This window comes from Eucyclogobius newberryi, unplaced genomic scaffold, assembly GCF_026437365.1.
Source record: "Eucyclogobius newberryi isolate DKJ021-1_F unplaced genomic scaffold, fEucNew1.0.hap1 SCAF_11, whole genome shotgun sequence".
Lineage (NCBI taxonomy): Eukaryota > Metazoa > Chordata > Actinopteri > Gobiiformes > Gobiidae > Eucyclogobius > Eucyclogobius newberryi.
In genome coordinates, this window is record NW_027315735.1 from 2903907 (window position 1) to 2926261 (window position 22355).

The 22355-nt window shown below is 45.7% G+C and overlaps 2 protein-coding genes across 4 annotated transcripts in view; one reads left to right on the plus strand and one right to left on the minus strand.

Moving 5' to 3' along the window:
• phox2bb (paired like homeobox 2Bb) overlaps positions 1-3293 on the plus strand; it is a 3384-nt gene extending 91 nt beyond the window's left edge. Inside the window, exons 1-3 of the mRNA XM_072434859.1 lie at positions 1-511; positions 1049-1236; positions 1970-3293. The exon at positions 1-511 is cut by the window's left edge and continues 91 nt beyond it. Of these exons, the coding sequence (XP_072290960.1) occupies positions 271-511; positions 1049-1236; positions 1970-2401 (861 nt within the window). The 5' untranslated portion in view covers positions 1-270 and the 3' untranslated portion in view covers positions 2402-3293. The remainder of the gene's footprint in view (positions 512-1048; positions 1237-1969) is intronic.
• A 907-nt stretch (positions 3294-4200) lies between these two features.
• limch1b (LIM and calponin homology domains 1b) overlaps positions 4201-22355 on the minus strand; it is a 60205-nt gene continuing 42050 nt past the window's right edge. For all 3 annotated transcript variants that reach the window (XM_072434890.1, XM_072434881.1, XM_072434873.1), the window contains 8 exons: positions 21406-21498; positions 16380-16547; positions 14919-15007; positions 14702-14842; positions 12852-12941; positions 9885-9993; positions 8748-8850; positions 4201-5566 (listed from right to left, as the gene is read on the minus strand). In XM_072434890.1, coding sequence (XP_072290991.1) covers positions 5541-5566; positions 8748-8850; positions 9885-9993; positions 12852-12941; positions 14702-14842; positions 14919-15007; positions 16380-16547; positions 21406-21498 — 819 coding nt within the window. In that variant the 3' untranslated portion in view covers positions 4201-5540. The remainder of the gene's footprint in view (positions 5567-8747; positions 8851-9884; positions 9994-12851; positions 12942-14701; positions 14843-14918; positions 15008-16379; positions 16548-21405; positions 21499-22355) is intronic.

A 22355-nucleotide genomic window follows, 5' to 3' on the forward strand; every position in this document is an offset into this window, starting at 1 on the left:
CTATAAAGCAGGCCAGTTTGGGAGCAGGCGCAGAGCAGTGCACATCTCATCACGGTCCAGCCTCCTTTCAAAAGTCCAGAGCAAATACTCCAAAGCGACATTTCCGACGCAGCAGCAGCAGCAGAAGTAGAAGTAGAAGTAGAAGTAGAAGGAGCGTCTGCGTTTGCGTCTCCTGCGTGTGTTTTTTTTCCTCCCCTTTTCAATCCCGGGTGTTCTTCACTTTGTATTTATTTCTGAGGTGCAGATTTCGGTCTCCACTTGCCTTCTCCAATGTATAAGATGGAGTATTCTTACCTGAACTCCTCTGCCTACGAGTCATGTATGGCCGGGATGGACACGTCGAGCCTGGCATCGGCCTACGCGGACTTCAGCTCCTGCAGCCAGGCCAGCGGATTCCAGTACAACCCCATCAGGACCACGTTCGGCGCCACCTCGGGCTGCCCGTCGCTCACGCCGGGCTCGTGCAGCCTGGGGACGCTGCGGGACCACCAGAGCAGCCCGTACGCCGCAGGTAAGCGCAGGTCTCATCCGCGGCGCGCAGCAGTAGTATTATAGCGCGCCTTGATTGCATTTGAAAATGGAAATGTGTTTAGTATTTACCAAACGAAATTTGCTTACACAAATGAAAGAATTTATCACGTTAGAAGCGATTGCAGGCAAGAGGTAATTCGGTTATGGGGTTATAGTATCCCAGTCACACCCAAAACCGCCAACAGAATTATCTTAAGCTGCCAAAATGATAGGCGTAATTTATTTACTTTGCGATGAGACATAAAGCTTGGCGAATAATTAGATAACCAAAGATTAAAGCTCATTATTGAATTGGAGTTACAGTGGCAACACGCGACAGCCGCATTATGACAAGTTTTGCGAAGTTGAGCCCCAATCGGCGCAACAATTAGAACAATTAAACACATCACGGGTCAACGCGGATCCGCTCCACAGCCAATCAGCGCGTAACTCAATCCGACCTCGGTGCCTTTTCACACGGATGCACTTTTTGAGCCCCGCGCCACTCTAAAAAAAGTCCCATCTTCCCCCCCCGCAGTGCCATACAAGCTCTTCACGGACCACGGCGGCCTCAACGAGAAGCGGAAGCAGCGCCGCATCCGCACCACGTTCACCAGCGCGCAGCTGAAGGAGCTGGAGCGCGTGTTCGCGGAGACGCACTACCCGGACATCTACACGCGCGAGGAGCTGGCGCTGAAGATCGACCTGACGGAGGCGCGAGTCCAGGTACGTGCGGTCCACAGCTCCAGGCGCGTGAGGAGAGGCCGCGTCTGAGGATGGACCGGTCTGCAGAGGAGGGATTTAAACACTAAAGCAGCGTTTCACTTTTCAGCACTTTGACTTTACACAAAATAACATCGTTTGAAAGTTGTTGTCCAGTTTAGCTGTTTTGGACCAACAGTGACAGGAACATCTATTAGTTATTGTGAATTGTTAGTCATAGGCTGGAATATATATACAATTTCAGCTTTTGTAGATATTTGAGTAATAGTCTCACAAAGTAAACACATAATTAGCATCACAAGTCAATATCCACCAACGATAATAACATTTAATTTAATTTATATTTTAATTTTTTCAACTGGTGACTGATGAGTTCAATGACATATCAACATATTTTATTTGGCTCTTCCTGTCCACATCCAATCGAAATGAAACAATCAAACACTTGCCATTATTTACATTGAATTAAAATAAAACGAGTTAGGATTTTGACTTTGTGATAGTGGAATTTTATTCATATTCATGGATTTCAGCTTCCAAATGGCAACATTTGGAGTACTTTTGATATATTCAGTTTTGAATTGTTAATTTCTATTGCAACCAACGGACCGATGGAAGAGGCCATTCTATACAACACAAACAGTTGTTGTTGTTCTTTTACAATATTCTGGTGACCAGACAATTGCATGATTTTCCCCTGTGATCTGACATATTTTTTCAATCTTTTTTTGGTCAGGTTTGGTTCCAAAACAGACGCGCCAAATTCCGTAAACAGGAGCGCGCTGCCGCCGCGGCGGCCGCCGCTGCCAAGTCCAACTCCGGCAAGAAACCCGACCCCAGAGACGAGGACAGTAAAGACAACAAAGCCACAGACCCAGACAGCACGGGAGGCCCCGGACCTAACCCTGTGCCCACGTCTAACTGTGGAGGCCCCAGCCCCACCGGAGGACAGGTCATCACGTCCGGCAGCGGCCAGGTGGACCCGATCAAGACGGTGTCCAGCGGCGGCATGGTGGGCGTGACGGCCCCAGGCCAGGGCTGGGCCAGTGCCCCCGGGACCATCACCTCTATCCCGGACTCTTTGGGCGGGCCCTTCGCCAGCGTGCTGTCCTCTTTGCAAAGACAGAACGGAGCCAAAGCCACACTAGTAAAGACCAGCATGTTCTGAGTCCGAGCACCGTGTGGACAATACGAACTCTACAATGTGACTCTGTGTTCTCTCATTTGTCCGCCTGTCAGCCGACTCTGTCACCCCGCTCCTGCAGAGACGGGACAAGGATAAGGACCATGACTGTGGAGCAGTGACTGTGATTGATCCTGAACTGAGGGCCGCTGTGGACGCTGTGTGTTTGTCTCCAGAGTTTAGTTTCTTTCAATTGTCTGTAGATTCTTCATAGACATGTAACTCAAGACACGGTGCGCAGTTTTAAGGAGAAAGAAAAGACTGCTGTTGTGGATTTCTACTGCTCAACTGTTAGCCACCGATCTGCTTTAGTTTGATCATTATGCAAGTTATTACTGTAACCGATGCCACTATTTTGACTCCAATGCGCGTCAGTCTTTGGTTCCATGCTCTGATGGAGGACGCAGAAGGACAATGGTTTTCTCGATAAAAGGCACAAACCCCTGATGTCCCTGACAGGATACTCTATGTTTTATGTGTCTTTCTACAGCTGTGTTTTGTGGCTCAGATTGTATAGTGTTAATATGTATTCTCGTCTCTAGTTGAAGCATATAGACCATCCCTGTAGACCCACACCGGAGCCGTCTGTGGATGTTCTTCTCGATTCCCTCCCAAGATTTTATTTTGTCTAAAAGAAGGGAACGATGCAAACATGTTGTATTTATTTGGGATATAATTTGCATGTTGTCTTTTTGTCTGATTTGACAACTTCTCATTTCGTGAGCATTATGTAACATGTTTTGTCCAGGATTTGAAAGTTATTTATATGTAGCTAATGAATGCTTATATTTAAGAAGGAAATATTTCTACATGTGCACATAGTTTTCCAGGTGTACCATTCGAATGGTTGTTGATGATAAAAAATGAACAGTACAAATCTCTTTTGTCACGTTTTCATTTGGATATAGAGACACATTTCAGAAGAGTTTAAAATGATGGGATTGAAGATCGTAGTTGAATCTAAATGTAAAATATAAAGAAGCCGCGTAAAGTAGTGCGTCACGGTCAAGGCCGGTGGTTTCAGCACCACGGACAGAGCCGCTGAAGCTCATGGGTTTTTCGTATTTCTTTTTTTTTACAGAGCAGTGGTGGAAATGGGGGTACTTTTAAAAGGAATAAAAGTATAGTTAAAAATATGCCAAAAGAGTAGGCTATTAAGTAAAAAGTATAGAATAGTTTAGATCAGCCTTTTATACAAAACGTGATCAACCAAAAGAATAAAAAATAAAGCAGAATGAAGTAGTTTTGAATGCAAACCTCATATTCTTAGAGCAGATGATGCAGTGCATCTTTGTGCTTGTGGGTTTACAGTAAAAAGGAGCCGGACAGAGGTGGAACAATCATGGATTTGTGCTGATTGGGACTCATCTGATTTGAAATGTAACTGATTACAACTAGACAGCTGGAACTCGACTCAATTCCAAGTACAAGTTTTAAAATCTACGTAGAACAGTACAATTACTCAAAAAATCTCAATTACAGTAACAAAAGTATTTGTAATTACGGTAGCTCTTATGCCATAAAACATTGTCCTTTGTTCAAAATTTGGCAATCCTGAATTAAGTTTGGAATGCATCGTACAATTTTAAATTTTTTGCTACTTCTCCACACATTTCTGTTTTCTTATCATTGTAAATTAGTCGACTGATTTGACTTTTTCATGATTATCTTTTTTGTCTAAGTTTTATATATACACGAGTTAAAATCAATTTAATTCATTCATATATTCATAATAATGTGCCTAATACCTCCGTTCTTCCTGGTTAATGACAACAAAACCCCAATGCTGAATATAACATTTTATTTATAAACAGTACAGTACATTTTGCAGTTAAACAATCTCCATCTATGTTTTGGAATAGTGTTCGTAACAGTATGGATACAATAAATACAGAAGGAGAGTTTCCTCCCCGAGACCAGCCCAAGTTTATTCTTCTGCCTTGAAAAGAAAACTCAAATATATAATGCTCGGATAGAAGCTTAGCACTGTGGATGTGAGCTCTTGGGGACTTGCTAGTAGCTTCTGTACAGCAAATCATTTGGTTTTCAACATGCACTTTAACATCCACAATACGCAAAAAAAGTACGTGACTCAAACGGTCCAGCCACACCGCATGTCCGCTGCTTAACCCAACATTTTACTGCTGGTTCTTGTTCATAAAACGCTTTAGCAGTTTATAAAGCAATCTTAACGTCGCGCAATATGTGGATTTCATAAAAACAGCATAGCGTAGCGTCTAAAACATTCAGAATTCAAAGGTTTTCGGCTTTTCCATACCACTGCAAATCACTGAGGAGGGATATAAATGGTAAAATCACATTAAAAAGAAAAGTATGGGGGAAGCGCGTGACTTCAGCTTCTGTTTGGCCACATTTCTCCCTCAAAGCCAAACACCAAAACGCTGGTGGTCGGCCTGCATCTTTGAATCCTCTCGTTTTCCTAAGGCACGTTACAATGACTTTCGGGAGTCGTCTTATTGCCCTAAATACTCCACTTTACATCCATATCGCTTTACATAACAGAATTCAATCTTAAAAATCGAAAACAAACGTCTCCTTTGTTGCTGAGGCTCTAAATAATAGTTTTTATGGTGAACGTTATTGCACTTTTTTTACATAAACATATTGATTTTTGCAAAGGGGTAAATATATTTGCGACGCGCGCCTGTTGAAGGATAAACCAATTGCCGCTGCCTGTTGATGTTTTTTCCAAATTAAAAAAGCTAAAAATGCTCTGCACGGATAAATTAAGACTTTGTGATTTACTGCATTCCCGTAACATGGAACTGAATGGTGAATATCAACATTGTTTTCAACCATAAAAACGTACGATTCTTTGTTTTTGTACGTCGTTGCTTGGAGTGCCGGATCCAACATGGCCGACGCTGCAGCAGCACAGGCGTCCCTCACGGAGCAGTCCACCAATCGAATCCGTCCCCATTGATTTCACGGACAAATCAGATGACATATACATGGAGGATATTATTTTGACTGTCTCCAGATTCTGCACGGCGATGGATCCTGATTGGTTCCCGAGCTTGTGGAGGATGCGGAGACCCGACGTGGTTTGTGGGTAATTGTGTTAAAATGGATGAGAGCTGTTCGTGTGCTCCACTGTGCAGCATCACAACATGGTGGGCTGACCGGCAGCTGGGAACACAGCAGAGGGAAAAGAATGCATTTATTTGTTAACTTTTAGGATTTCAAATCAAGGTCATGATGTCAATATGTTGAGTAGGAGTTGTCAGAAAAAAGGACATTTTCAAGACCTAGATGGTTGAGCCTATTCATAATATCATAATACAGCACGGATGAAATGCTGTTAAGCGAGGCCTATTAAGAAGACTATAATAAGAGTCAGTAAACCAAAAGGATTTCAAAAAATACATTTGTTTTAAAATTGATCAGAGATCTAGTCAAATTTCCTTGGTGAGAACAAACGAAAATGTGTTGCTTCTAGTTTCTCTACAGCTCAAATCTGCCAACTTTGTTGTTTGCAGCAAAACTAACTTTATTTTTCGTTTTTTGTAAAGATAAGGTGTATGGTAAGTTAAACTTGAACATGTCCTCTGCATTTGACCCATCCTTCATGGCCCTGGAATCCTGTCAGGAGCAGTGAGCTGCTGCTGCTCTCAGAGACACATCTACAGAGCTCGGCTTGTTCAGGACCATTTTATCAGGATAGTTTTACCTATGGTGCATGAACTGGGCTGAACCCAACAAGACACTGGGACAAACAGGAAAACTCTGCACAGAAAAGCCTGGCAGTGGAATCTGAACCTTTTTGTGAGGCAAGAGTGCTAGAGATTCTGCCACTGAAACAAACAAGGATGATCAACTTCCTCATCTGAGGGTCATTCCAGGCCAGACCATCAGTGAAGGTCAAATAAGTCACATTTTAAGATCTCCATATGTTCACTCTGTGACAATTTATATTAACTACACCTTAATTAGCCTTAATAATACATGAACAACAAATAGTTTATCAAGAATGATTCAGACTTAGTAACTATTAAAAGGGTGATATCATGAACAAAAATACAGTTCAGATGCAGCGATTAATTCAGGATTTATTTTCAAAAAAAAAAAAAAAAGAAGACGTTTGGCCGTAGTCTTTATCAGACAGGAAATACATGAAATGGGGGATGAGAGAGAAGGGAGGACGTGCAGTAAATTGTCAGTCGTAGGTGTGCTGTGCTCTAACCACTCGACCACAGGGCAGCACTCGCACATCCAGGATTTCTATGACCCAAACACCAAACGTTGGTGTAGAAACTATTGTGAAGAATAAACTGCAATGTGACTGCAAATGCCTAGAATAATATGTAATATTGACAAACCAATGTTATGTTTTTGTTGTTTGGTATCGAGACATCTGTCGGTTATATCCTATACAAGTTCAATAGTAACGGCTTAAAAATGTATAAATAGTGAAAAGGAATGGAATTTAAAAACAATAACCTTTGCGACAAACCAAAATTGTTTGCACCAAACGTACTTTGCAATCGAGAAAATCTATAAAAACATGTTGCTACTTTTACCTCAGCTTCCCTCAGCTCATAAAGGTTGACTTTCTTTCCTCGTCCGTAGCAGACTTCTTTATTAAAGCAACACTAGCTTGAGTCTTATATTAAAATCACCAGCTTAGGAGCAGGGCTGCAATAAAGATTGTAACTTCAGAACCGCGCCCTAAATCTTTATTACAAAACACTGTCACTGCGCCTTTCACAACTATAAATCTAACAGACTTTTGTTTTTCGCCAGCATATGCCACCATTAAAAGTGCACTTATTAGCCAAGATATGATAAATGACCCGCATTAGCAGACAATAAGGGATGAAACAGCTCAATACTTTGTCATATTTAAGTCGAGTTTTATGAAAAGTTGTTGTGTTCACATTTTGGGATTTGAAAATGGCTCTGGTTGAGAATCGAGAGGTAAATAATGCAAAGTACACTGCAAAAAATACTTTCAGATTCAGTATATTAATCTTGAATTTAATTGGGGCGACAGTTTGCCCACCAACTGGCAAAAAACAAGGTGAATCCTTTTTTTCAGAGCGCTTACTGTTGTTATGTCCTTGAGCAAGACACTTCACCCTCATGACCTGACCTTCTGAATTATTTTCTACACAAATCTAACCATAAACGTTTTCTTAAGGAGCAGTCATGGATACTTTAAAGACACTCAGACACAGGAGACAGGACAGGAGAGGAGACAGGACGGGAGAGGAGACAGGACAGGAGAGGGGACAGGACAGGAGACAGGACAGGCGAGGAGACAAGAGACAGGACAGGAGAGGAGACAAGGGACAGGACAGGAGACAAGGGACAGGAGAGGAGACAAGGGATAGGAGAGGAGACAAGAGAGAGGAGAGGAGACAGGACAGGAGAGGAGACAGCATGGGAGAGGAGACAAGAGACAGGGGAGGAGACAAGGGACAGGAGAGGAGACAAGGGACAGGAGAGGGGACAGGTCAGGAGAGGAGAGGAGACAGGACAGGAGAGGAGACAGGACAGGAGAGGAGACAGGTCAGGAGAGGAGAGGAGACAGGACAAGACAGGAGAGGAGACAGGAGAGGAGACAAGAGACAGGAGAGGAGAGAAGACAGGCCAGGAGAGGAGACAGATCAGGAGAGGAGACAGGACAGGAGAGGAGAGACAGGACAGGATAGGAGACAGGACAGGAGAGGAGACAGATCAGGAGAGGAGACAGGAGAGGAGACAGGACAGGAGAGGAGACAGGACAGGAGAGGAGACAGATCAGGAGGGGAGACAGGTCAGGAGAGGAGACAGGACAGGAGAGGAGACAGAACAGGAGAGGAGAGGAGACAGGACAGGACAGGAGAGGAGACAGGACAGGAGAGGAGACAGATCAGGAGAGGAGACAGGAGAGGAGACAGGACAGGAGACAGGACAGGAGAGGAGACAGTGCAGGAGAGGAGACAGATCAGGAGGGGAGACAGGTCAGGAGAGGAGACAGGACAGGAGAGGAGACATATCAGGAGAGGAGACAGGAGAGGAGACAGGACAGGAGACAGGACAGGAGAGGAGACAGGACAGGAGACAGGACAGGAGACAGGACAGGAGAGGAGACAGTGCAGGAGAGGAGACAGATCAGGAGGGGAGACAGGTCAGGAGAGGAGACAGGACAGGAGAGGAGACAGGTCAGGAGAGGAGACAGGACAGGAGAGGAGACAGATCAGGAGAGGAGACAGGAGAGGAGACAGGACAGGAGACAGGACAGGAGAGGAGACAGGACAGGAGAGGAGACAGGACAGGAGAGGAGACAGGACAGGAGAGGAGACAGGAGGAGTGTGGAGATACTGACAGCGGGAGCGGACGTAGCACTGGTGACAGTTCAACAGGCCGTTCCGGATCCGCACATCGGTCCCCGTGGTGGTGTCTCCCAGCTGGCCCTTACAGACGCCGCACTGAGGAGCAAACAGGAAGTCAGGTGACGTGGACATGAACAGTGACCTCATCAAAACACACAGCTGGACTTGTGTTTTGGTCTGTACTGATCATATTTTAGATCATTCTTTACAAGGTGTAAATTAAGTGTGCCTTCATCATACTACATATAACAAACTTTTAGCCGCTACTTTTCCCCCGCGCTTTGAACCCTGCGGTCATTACAACAGTCAGTCTAATTTAAAGATTTTACTGGCTAACGGCCACCAGGGGGCACTCTAGCAGGAAGCGCAAGCGTTTCACACACTGTAGAAGAAGACGTCAGGGGAGATATTGTGTTTTGGAAATTTTAAGCTTCAAAACGCTGCGTGTTTTATTACAATCAGACTCATTAACAGGGAAATGAGTCTAATGAGGAAGTGAATCTAGACGTGGCTGAACCCAAAGACACGTGGAGCGGGGACATGTGATATACGGCGTCTGCAGTTTAGAACCTGCTGCAGTGAAATGAGACTTTCTTAGCCAGACCTGACCCGAAGGTCAAAAGACAACCCCTGCATCACCACCGTGGAACAATCTTTCTGCGTAAATATCTCATGTTACAACGTAACACTCGATAAGTACAAGCTCAGGAGCAGATGAACAAGATGTGAAGACACAGACACAGCTCACACAGAGTCATCAAGGACAGAGGGGACAGTAGGGACAGCTGTGAAGTGTTCTCTGTATGTTAAACTACGTGTGTTTTATGACCATCCAACTCATATTCACTGGGAAAATAGTCTAATTATTTCCTCGGCGCAGCAGATTGCCAAATGCCACGAGTCCCTCGGTTCAAAAGACGCATCACTACCATGTACTATGTGTAAATATCTCATGTTACAACGAGCGCTTGCACTTTATCGTCAGGTGCGCTCCGTATATGTACAAGTTCTATTTTCTTCATAAATATCGTGAGCGCGGCTTTTACTCGCTGTAAAGCCCGAAAGTACAATAATATGTTATGTGGTGAAAGTGACTTGACACGACATAAGAGCGTGCAGAGTACGTCTACCTTAAAGCACTGAATGTGGAAGTAGAGGCTGAGGGTCTCGATGATCATGGCGGCTCCTTTCCCCAAAGCTTGTCCACAGCTCGAGCACAGCTTCTTCCCACTCACAGACCTGCAGGGACACAAGGGACACAATAAGGGATTCATCAAGGGACACAACAAGGGACACAATAAGGGATTCATCAAGGGACACAACAAGGGACACAATAAGGGATTCATCAAGGGACACAACAAGGGACACAATAAGGGATTCATCAAGGGACACAACAAGGGACACAATAAGGGATTCATCAAGGGAAACAACAAGGGACACAATAAGGGATTCATCAAGGGAAACAACAAGGGACACAATAAGGGATTCATCAAGGGACACAACAAGGGACACAATAAGGGATTCATCAAGGGAAACAACAAGGGACACAACAAGGGACACAATAAGGGATTCATCAAGGGACACAACAAGGGACACAATAAGGGATACAACAAGGGACACAATAAGGGATTCAACAAGGGACACAACGAGGGACACAACGAGGGAGGGACACAACGAGGGACACAACGAGGGAGGAACACAACGAGGGACACAACGAGGGAGGGACACAACGAGGGACACATAAAGGGACACATAATATTAGAACGCAGCCAGCTTCAACATGCAAAGTGATTCTATGTCACTTTTAACCTATAATAATAATAATAATAAATATAGCCGCAAGCGGCAATGATCGGCCCTCGCCACGCCCTCGCCACGCCGCCGCCACGCCGCAAGAGGAGGGGGCGCTAACGCGCCCCAATTGTCCTTTTATTACGCCTACTGCTGAATCTGTGACGCTGTCACATCTTCTCCCCTTTGTTTTACCATCAAAAAGCTATTTTATTTTGAATTCTTGGCAAAATGTGCGGCTTTGCCGCACAGACACCGTGACTCTTTGAATGAAAATGTGGATAACTTTTGATGGTCCTGAAGATGAGTCTCACCAAATTTCAGGTTAATATGTCTAACGCCCTGGGAGGAGTTTGTGAAAGTCTAAAGTGTAAACATGTTCTGGCGATTTCCCCATTGGAATAACATGAAAGGTTTCGGTCATCGTTACGGCAACGCCATAACAATTATGACATGGGTCTCATTGACTTTTTTGATGGGGCCAAAATTGAGTTGTGTGTCAAATTTCATATAATTTCGCAAAACTAAACATTTAACCTCCATATAAAATCTGTAGGGGGCGCTGTGGCGCCAAATTAATTTATTTCACTTCAAGTAGGTTTAGGGCAAAGAGTTTAACAACTGATTCTAATTTGACGCAATTCGGACTTTATCTGCGCAAACGGCAGAAATTTTAAATATGGGAGATTTCTGAAATTCTAGCTACAGTTTGCGGCTTCGCCGCTCAGAGACCGTGAGAGGTATCAATGTAATTTGGATAACTTTTGATGTCCCACTCCTCAGTAGCATTTTCACCAAAGCCATTTTTGAAGCAATATGGCCGACATTTGGTTGGGCGGACGGCGTTGCCGTAATAATATTTTTTACTTCTCTTGTCACCATCTACCTCTGCGCCAAATTTCATGATTCTACGATCAGATTTTTTTTGGGTCATTTCCCATCTCTCAATGCATTTTTGGTACATTTGGGGGCACTGACGCGCCAATTTTTTTATTTTAGAAAAGGGAAATAGCCAGAATGTAGAGAGGCACGATTTTTAGAGGTGTGAACATTTTTGTGACTTTTCGTCAATGTTCACTGGGTGAAAAATAGGGGAAGAAGAAGAAGAAGAAAGAATAATATTCCGATGCGAAAACAATGTTTCCCATTTTTCAAATATCATAAACTATACATTTTCGGAAAGCGCTCGCGCTTTCCTACCTCATGGTGTGGGTCCCTGGTCACTGACGGGTACTTTCGTTAATTTTGAGTGGGCTCCGCCCACTTTGTGTTTTTGGCCCTCTATACAGTAATAATGTTCAATTTTTGCATTACATGCTTATATGCACGGAACATGCAAGAGATGGGGAACGTATTCGTGAGCTACTTAGCGCAAATGAGTGCTTTATATGGGGATGACGACCGCTTCGCGGTCGTCATCTCAATGTAAAGTGCTCGTTTAGTGCGCACTTTTGCACGGGCTTCGCCCGTTTACAACGGTAATGTTCCATTTTCCTACTACTAATTAGTATGCACGGGGCGTGCATGAGTGAAGGAGTGCGTTAGTGAGTGTCTGGAAGTGGGCGAGCGCTTCGCGCTCGATTTTGTGCGCACTACGTGCGCACTTTTGCAGCCGTGCTTCGCACGGCCTTACGAGATTAATAGGCCTCTCGCCAGCTTGTGGCGCTCGGGCCTAATAATAATAATAATAATAATAATAATAATAATAATAATAATCTAGTTTGGGTTCCTCTGGTACATGTAGCTTCTCTGATACTGTCTATTTTATGAAACACAAACTTCTCTGTTCGCACAAATGAACTAACGTGATAAACTGGTGGCATTTTTTGTCAGTTGAACGCTTCAACTAATACATTTAAAGACTGTTGGATGGACATAATATCGTCTGACTATTATTTTGGTCAATATCGCCCGCCCACATCAACAGGACAAATGTTGACCTTTCCAGAACAGTTTTAGAATGATCTTAAGGTTTATCAGAACAAAAGAAAGCAATTTGGTGTTGAAAAAAAGAAATTGCGTTTGAAATGTTAGTACTGTGACAACACTAACTTTATCATTGACCTTAAACACGCTGATTCTTCCACAGTAAAGACACTAAAAGACCTGAGCAAGTTTCAAATCCTCTGCTGTTGTTGAACTCGCTGCATTTTTTTGCCCTGGACGATTTCGCCGCTTGCTTATTCCAGTCAGGTCTTTGCAGCACTGTGAGATGAGATGATATGAGATAAAGAGTGTGTGTGTGTGTGTGTGTGTGTGCGGGGCCCCCCCTCCACACTTCCCGGGCCCTGTTTGTGATGCAGTACCTGTTTGGGGCTGGAGGCGCAGTGTCTGATGGAGAATGGGGCGGCGCGGGGGGCTTTGATGAGCTTCTGTTATTATCGAGAGGGCCACTCCTGAAAATGGACAGCAACATGCAACACACAATGAGGACACGGATACAGGGACGCGATTGGCCGGAGCCTGCGCCAATGGGGGCCCCGGAGACAGCGTTGTATGTATGGGGTAATGTTTGGGAAATGCGGTTCAAGTTCTTTTAAAATGTGGTTTATGTGTTGTTACAGCAGATGTGATTCAGAATGTGATCCATGTGTTAAATGCTCTGGTCCTGTCACTGAATACTGAGCAGCCATTAACACTGGGGAGAATACAGGCAGAACACGCCCTCTGCTGGAGAGACGGGGGAACTACTGTGGTCAGAATTGCACTGTTTTTGTGCAGATTTGTCTTTTTCATTAACAGTATGGATGGATGCATGGATGACGGTCAAACTGACACAAATACAATACCTTCAATTTGAATTTTTGTTGTCAGTGTCTCTTTTGTACTGGAAATCCTTTTTGTACCTTTAGCTTTACCTCTCTTATAGTTTTACTAGTTTGGAATTTTGTATTGAAAGGGAAATATTATGCAAATCAACTTTAATGAGCGTTTAACCTTGTTACAACAGCGTTTCCTCATCATTAGTTTACTTAAAGTTGTATTTTGATTGATTCCTGCATGTTTGAGTTAATCCTGTATTGTCCTGCAACTGAGGCTCCAGTGCTCAGAAAATTCCTACTTTCCCATACACCTATCCCCGCCCACATCCCTGTGCTTAATTGTAATCATTTGAAATATTGAGACTCTGAGTGATATATGTAGGGTTCTAGAATGTCACATATAGACACTTTTTAAAAATAAAAAGATGTAAATGACATGTTGTTTGTTACAGTGAAATGTGACTATGAAGAGGCGGAGCTTATCACTTCTGCAGTTTTGAACAGGAAGTCAATGGACCCGTTTCTATAAGCCATTTTAGATCAATATTGCAGTTTACGATGAACAAAATGTAAAATGACAATCAAGTTATATTATGTTGGTTCAATCCTAAGTACTTGAAAAAAAGCATAATATGTCTCCTTTAAACATAAGAAAGCGGAAACAATCACACATAACCCCCCCCCCCACTTGTGAGGTGTTTTCCTGAATATCAACAAAAATAAACAGTAAAAATAATGGTTTGAAAGCAGTAATTTCTGTCTGTGTAAGTGTATTTGAGCAAAGGCACGAACAGGGGAAAGTACTAAAAAAAGGGCATTGACAACACTTCAAATTCAAAAGGATTCTTTAAGCATTCTGATATTCAATATTTTAGTTTTTTGAATACTCAAGCATTACTGTTGTGCTCCACGTGCAGCCGGCCGCGCTGTCGCGGGTTCGGATCCCGACTTAGACTGTCTTCTTTTTCTGTCCACCACACGTCTTCCCCTCTCCCTCATTCCCCATTTCACCCTGTCCTCTCCTGTCTAATAAAGCCTACGGGCAACAAAGTCTAAAAAAGCAGTAAACCCTTTAGTGGTTTCCAAAGTGAATGGTACAACTTTAAGATAGAGTAAATATATTACAGTGCTGCAACAGTGTCGTAAGTTCGAGTCCCGACAATTTACTGCATGTCATCCCTTCTCACTCATTGCCCATTTCACGCAGTCTTTCCCATCTAATAAAGCACAAACTGTAACCAAACGTAGGTCAAATTGAATACATCTGCCTGAACCAGATGTGAAACGTTTTCCTTGAATGTAACACAGATGCTAATAACATTTGACGGTGGTACATGAAGACTTTGTGATGTTTTATGGTATATTCTGCAGTATTCTGAGGTAAAAGCACTCACCTCCGGCTCTGTCTCTCCGAAGGGGCTTCCTGGAGTTTGTTGGCTGGAGACGACATTTTGTTTTGAACCGACTGAGGCTTTTGGCCGTTCTGCAAACTGTGAGCCAGTGTGTCGGCTTGGCTCACGCTGTGACTGAACGAACTGATGACAAAAACATATATATATTTGGACTACAATGTTAGTGACTGGCACATAATACGTAGTAACATCAGCAGACCTTCTTGCAGTTTTCATGCTGTCGTCTGCAGTGCTGATGTCACTGGTGCGGTCATTCTCTCTGCGTTTGTATTCTGCGGGAGTCCCTTTCTGTGGCAGCAAAGATTACACATCACACACACAGTAAAAAGTAATATGTTGTATGCAATATGCAAATTACTTATAGTTAGGAATGTCATGATGTCAAATGTTTGTGTTATTGTGTGAAGAAACATCACAATTTGACGATTATTTGCGATTATTGACACTTTGACATCAGTGAAATCCATAATACTTTAATTCCTGTGCCCTGTATGTAACATTCCTCCAGTATAAAAAGTACTTTAGATTTAAGTTTACTATGTTGGGGCAACAGATATAATACAGTCAAATTCTAGCTATTATTATTATTATTTAGTTCTAACAATTATATTATGACCAAATATCGTGACGTTCATGTAAGTTACGTTCATGTGACACCATCATTTACCCATTTTATTATAACATTGAGGTGAAGGACAGGTCAGAATTCAAATATGAACTGTTTGATTGCAGATGTTTTGACATGGTTAATGGCGCAATTTTCAATGCCTTTGTTTGTCCAAATAAACTATTATATATACTGTATATTTTTACTATTATTAAAAAGTGTTGCCATTATTGAAACAGATTGGTGTGATTATTGTCAGTTGAAAGGGACTAAAACTAATGGCCCTCTATACAGTAATAATGTTCAATTTTTGCATTACATGCTTATATGCACGGAACATGCAAGAGATGGGGAACGTATTCGTGAGCTACTTAGCGCAAATGAGTGCTTTATATGGGGATGACGACCGCTTCGCGGTCGTCATCTCAATGTAAAGTGCTCGTTTAGTGCGCACTTTTGCACGGGCTTCGCCCGTTTACAACGGTAATGTTCCATTTTCCTACTACTAATTAGTATGCACGGGGCGTGCATGAGTGAAGGAGTGCGTTAGTGAGTGTTTGGAAGTAATAAATGTAAATTCTATGTTACAACAAATATTTGAATTTTAACAATATTTTTTTTCGCTGCTCCTTGCCCGTATTAAAGAGCATGAACCCGATATTTTGACATGTAATAAAGTGAAAATGAGACTCTCTGTATCCAAACATAAAGCCTTTTATTGTCCGAGAAGCAGTAAGTGCGCGGTTAGCATGCTAATGTTGGTTAGCATGCTAATGTTGGTTAGCTTTACTGTGAGAAAGTTCTGAAAGTGCTTATGAACTGTGAACATTTCGGATGCTCAGAATACATGAGGTGAGTGAGCGATCAAAATGAACTAGATCTGTTTTTCATGATGTTTACGCATAAAAATGAGCCTTTAAATCTGATTGACCAATAGAATGTTGAACCCAGCGATAATAACTCAAGATATGTAAACAATATCCCTTTTTATTGCTGTTACTTTGTCCTGAGGAGGAGTTATGGAGAGTTATGAAGCAGCACGAGGATATTTACCGCTGCCCGTCTCTCTAAAAGCTCCTGCTTGCGTTCCCAGTCGGCCAGAGAGCGGACGATGGTGCCCTGGGACGCGCAGCTGAAGGACATGTCTCCTCTGCTGGGGGACGGCTGGACAGAGGACAGAGGGGTCAGAGGGGCCACGGTCTCCTCCAGGATCTTCTGCTCCTGGTGAGGAACAAGGAGACAGTCAATGAAACTGGTACTGGACGATGGAACATGGAGGGAAACATGAACCAGGACATATTCAACATAATTCGGTTTATTCAGCGTCAGCGCTCCAACTTGAGTGAATTGGATGTCCTCTTTGTCTCAGGTTAAGGTTCAGGTAACTTTATTTATACCCACCACAGGTAGAAATGTTTTGCAGTAGGAGTTGCCTCTCCTTGAACCGACACCTTAACGTGGTGGAGGGGTTTGAGTGCCCGAATGATCCCGGGAGCTATGTTGTCCGGGGCTTCATGCCCCTGGTAGGGTCTCCCAAGGCAAACAGGTCCTAGGTGACGGGTCAGACAAAGATCGGTTCAGAAGCCTCTTATGACGACGACACGAACAAGGCCGTTTACGTCGCCCGGATCGGCGTCACCGGGGCCCCATCCTGGAGCCAGGCCTGGGATGGGTGCTCCATGGCGAGCGCCTGGTGGCCGGGTCTTGCCCCACGGGGCCCGGCCGGGCACAGCCCGAAAGAGCGACGTGGGGCCGCCCTCCCGTGGGCCCACCACCCGCAGGAGGATCCATAAGGGGCCGGTGCAGAGAGATCTGGGCGGCAGTCGACGGCAGGGGCCTCGGCGACCAGATCTCCAGACACAGAGACTAACTCTGGGGACATGGAATGTCACCTCGCTGGGGGGGAAAGAGCCTGAGCTTGTGCGGGAGGTTGAGCGATACCGACTAGATATAGTCGGCCTCACCTCCACGCAGAGTTTGGGCTCTGGAACCCATCTCCTCGAGAGGGGCTGGACGCTCCACTTCTCTGGTGTTGCCCGCGGGGAGAGGCGCCGGGCTGGTGTGGGCTTGCTGATAGCCCCTCAGCTCAGCCGCCACGTGTTGGAGTTTACCCCGGTGAACGAGAGGGTCGCGTCCCTCCGCCTTCGGGTGGGGGACAGGTCTCTCACTGTTGTGGCGGCCTACGGGCCGAACAGCAGTGCAGAGTACCCGGCCTTCTTGGAGTCCTTGGGAGGGGTACTGGACAGTGCACCGACCGGGGACTCCGTTGTTCTACTGGGGGACTTCAACGCCCACGTGGGCAATGACAGTGACACCTGGAGAGGGGTGATCGGGAAGAACGGCTTCCCCGATCTGAACCCGAGCGGTGTTCAGTTATTGGACTTCTGTGCTAGCCACGGATTGTCCATAACGAACACCATGTTCAAGCACAAGGGTGTTCATCAGTGCACATGGCACCAGGACACCCTAGGCCGGAGGTCAATGATCGACTTTGTTGTCGTGTCATCAGACCTCCGGCCGCGTGTTTTGGACCCTCGGGTGAAGAGAGGGGCAGAGTTGTCAACCGATCACCACCTGGTGGTGAGTTGGATCCGCTGGCGGAGGAGGAAGCCGGACAGACTTGGCAGACCCAAGCGCATTGTGAGGGTCTGTTGGGAACGTCTAGTGGAGCCCTCTGTCAGTAGGGTATTCAACTCGCACCTCCGGGAGAGCTTCTCCCATGTCCCGGGGGAGGTTGGGGACATTGAGTCCGAGTGGACCATGTTCTCCGCCTCCATTGTTGATGCGGCTGCTCGGAGTTGTGGTCGCAAGGTCTCTGGTGCCTGTCGTGGCGGCAACCCCCGAACCCGGTGGTGGACACCGGAAGTAAGGGATGCCGTCAGACTGAAGAAGGAGGCCTATCAGGCCACTCTGGCTTGTAGGTCTCCGGAGGTCATCGACGGGTATCGGCAGGCCAAGCGAGCCGCGGCTCGTGCTGTCGCAGAGGCAAAAACCCGGGCCTGGGAGGAGTTCGGGGAGGCCATGGAGGAGGACTATCGGTCGGCACCAAAGAAATTCTGGCAAACCGTCCGGCGCCTCAGGAGGGGGAAGCAGTGTCTCACCAACACCGTTTACGGTGCGGGTGGAGGCCTGCTGACCTCAACTGGGGATGTCGTCGGACGGTGGAAGGAATACTTTGAGGATCTCCTTAATCCCTCAGTCACGTCTTCCGAAGAGGAAGTAGAGACCGGGGACTCGGAGGCTGGCTCATCCATCACCCAAGCTGAAGTCACTGAGGTTGTTCGCAAACTCCTCGGTGGCAGGGCTCCGGGGGTGGATGAGATCCGCCCGGAGTACCTAAAGTATCTGGATGTTGTAGGACTGTCTTGGTTGACACGTCTCTGCAACATCGCGTGGCGTTCGGGGACCGTGCCTCCGGACTGGCAGACCGGGGTGGTGGTCCCTCTGTTCAAGAAGGGGGACCGGAGGGTGTGTTCCAACTACAGAGGGATCACACTCCTCAGCCTCCCGGGTAAGGTCTATTCCAAGGTACTGGAGAGGAGAATCCGATCGATAGTCGAACCTCGGATTCAGGAGGAGCAGAGTGGTTTTCGTCCCGGTCGTGGAACACTGGACCAGCTCTATACCCTCCATCGGGTGCTCGAGGGTTCATGGGAGTTTGCCCAATCAGTCCACATGTGCTTTGTGGATCTGGAGAAGGCTTTCGAGTGTCCCTCGGGGTGTCCTTTGGGGGGTGCTCCGGGAGTACGGGGTCCGGGGCCCTTTGCTCAGGGCTGTCCGGTCCCTGTATGACCGGAGCAGGAGCTGTGTTCGCATTGCCGGCAGTAAGTCAGACCTGTTCCCAGTGCATGTTGGACTGCGCCAGGGCTGCCCTTTGTCACCGGTTCTGTTCATAATTTTTATGGACAGAATTTCTAGGCGCAGTCAGGGGTCGGAGGGTGTCTGGTTTGGGGACCACAGGATCTCATCTCTGCTGTTTGCAGACGATGTTGTCCTGATGGCTCCATCAAACCCGGACCTGCAACATGCACTGGGACGGTTTGCAGCCGAGTGTGAAGCGGCTGGGATGAGAGCAGCACCTCCAAATCCGAGGCCATGGTTCTCGACCGGAAAAAGGTGGCTTGCCCTCTTCAGGTGGGTGGGGTGTCCTTGCCCCAAGTGGAGGAGTTCTCGGGGTCTTGTTCACGAGTGAGGGAAGGATGGAGCGTGAGATCGACAGGCGGATCGGTGCAGCGGCTGCAGTGATGCAGTCGCTGCATCGACTGTTGTGGTAAAGAGGGAGCTGAGCCGAAAGGCAAAGCTCTCTATTTACCGGTCGGTCTACGTTCCTACCCTCACCTATGGTCACGAGCTTTGGGTAGTGACCGAAAGAACAAGATCGCGGATACAAGCGGTCGAAATGAGTTTCCTCCGCCGTGTGGCTGGGCGCTCCCCTAGAGATAGGGTGAGGAGCTCGGCCACACGGGGGGAGCTCGGAGTAGAGCCGCTGCTCCTCCACGTCGAGAGGAGCCAGCTGAGGTGGCTCGGGCATCTGTTTCGGATGCCTCCTGGGCGCCTCCCTCGGGAGGTGTTTCAGGCATGTCCCACCGGGAAGAGGCCCCGGGGAAGACCCAGGACACGCTGGAGAGACTATGTCTCTCGGCTGGCCTGGGAACGCCTCAGGATCCCTCCGGAGGAGTTAGAGGAAGTGTCTGGGGAGAAGGAAGTCTGGGAGTCCCTCCTCAGACTGCTGCCCCCGCGACCCGGCCCCGGATAAAGCGGCAGAAGATGGATGGATGGATGGAGTTGTCTTCCAAGGATACATTATAAAAACAATAAATACAGAAATAAAATCGATATATTGTGCAGCACTACTATGTCACACATCTGCTCGTCTCCATGGAGATATTATTGCTTCACTTGTAATGGAATAATATGCATCTACCTCCATGGAGACAAGAAGAGGACCACCAGTTAAAGTTACAGGTCAGATCTGTGGAGAGGGGAGCCAGAATGCATGTTCTTCTAGGTATTTTTTAGCAAAAAAAAAATGGAATTAATGCAAGATAGATACGTTTGTGTGTGTGTGTGTGTGTGTGAGTGTGTGTGTGTGTGTGTGTGTGTGTCTGTGTGTGTGTGTGTGTGTGTGTGTGAGTGTGTGTGTGTGTGTGTGTCTGTGTGTTTGTGTGTGTGTGTGTGTCTGTGTGTGTGTGTGTGTGTGTGTGTGTGTGTGTGTGTCTGTGTGTGTGTGTGTGTGTGTGTGTGTGTGTGTCTGTGTGTGTGTGTGTGTGTGTGTGTGTGAGTGTGTGTGTGTGTGTGTGTCTGTGTGTGTGTGTGTGTGTGTGTGTCTGTGTGTGTGTGTGTGTGTGTGTGTGTGTGTGAGTGTGTGTGTGTGTGTGTGTGTGTCTGTGTGTGTGTAGTGCATTTGACAGGTTCTCATGATTTTTAAATGATTGCTTTGTTTGGTGGGATATTTATCATAATTTTCAAGTTCCAATTAGAAGAAAAAAATTAAAATGAAGTCACAGGAAGTAGCACTGAGTTCTAAAATGGAATGAACGACGTTCCAACGAGACAATTTACACTCAATTGACATACTTTTTGAACAGTTTAAACAATGATTTAACAAAAATAAAAGTGTTGTCAGGTATTATTATTCACCAAATCCTAACCATTGTGTAATTTATATGAATTTTAGCCCTTGTTCACAGTAAGGTTGCTAGGTAACAGTTATGAAATTACCTTTGCCTATGTCGCATCTGCTTCTCATGTCCAACCAGGAAGTAACATTATAAACCTGACCAAACTGGGGAAAAATGGGCAAATTCCACAGTAAAAGCTTAAATCTAACCATGTTCACGTGTCATGTGCACTTGAATGCCATAACGACATCATCTCCTTTGAGACCCTACCAGGAATGTTACACAGTGCACCTTTAAGTGAACGCTGCGATCAGAAGCCCAGCGAGTACAAATCTAAAGTTGTCTTACTGCACAACACGTATTGAACTGTACATTTTTGGCCATGTTACTTGCTGCTAATGCACACGTTGGCACAAAAACACAACACTAATAAACTGGACCAGTGGAAGTTGCCCCACCTCCTCCTGGTACTTGCGCTCCTCCTCTGCCACCTCCCTCTGGGCTCGCTCCCACTCCTCTTTCAGCTTCTCCTGCTCCAGACGGTACTTCTCCTGTCACCATGGCAACAGACACACCACAAGCTACATCAAGCCTCAAGTATTACATATACAAATGAGATATAAGAGGAGGACTTGACAAAGAAATGTTCCATCTTTTGAACAGTTACTAGTTTACAGAAAGCGAAGCATCAAATCAGGCATGAACTCAGGGAGAACATGCAGACGGAAGCTTAGGGATTTCTGAACCATTGAGCAAAAATGTATAATTAAGAGGATGATGTTGTAATTTATAACAAAATGAATTTTAGCCGCAGTGTATTGTGCTTAGGTGGGTGTGGTGTAGAAACACAACTACTCAAAGCCAGCATGAAAAAGAAAAGTAGAGACATAAGACAAAAAGTACCAGACACTTTGGAATGCAGAGAGCACGCACACAAGCAGCAGACACACAAATATTAGTGCATCTCAAGTCATTCTCCCGTAATACTTTAACTGTCTGTTGTATCATATGTGGGAGTGAACTTAAGATGCACGTGAGCGAGCCTGAGGAGAGACAGTGGGACGTGGGCAGCAGCAGCCTCTGGTCCTCCTCTGTGACGGACACCTTCAGTCTCATCTGCTGCACAAGAGCACCCTCTAGTGGCCACGACACAGCTGATCAGCAAAAGCAAAGATCAGCTTTGCATTAAGCATGTCTTAATCAGACATTGGGCTGAGCATGACACACAAGTACGTTTCCCCCGCACACTGCTGAAGCAAGCAATTTAATTCACCATCAACCTCATACACACTAAATTTGATCAAATGTGGAAAAACAAAACATCCTGTGTCTTCCATGTGGTTTAAAGAAGCTTGGATCACTTTGGTGAGGTCTTGGCATCATGCTCCATGCTGTGCTCTCAGTATGA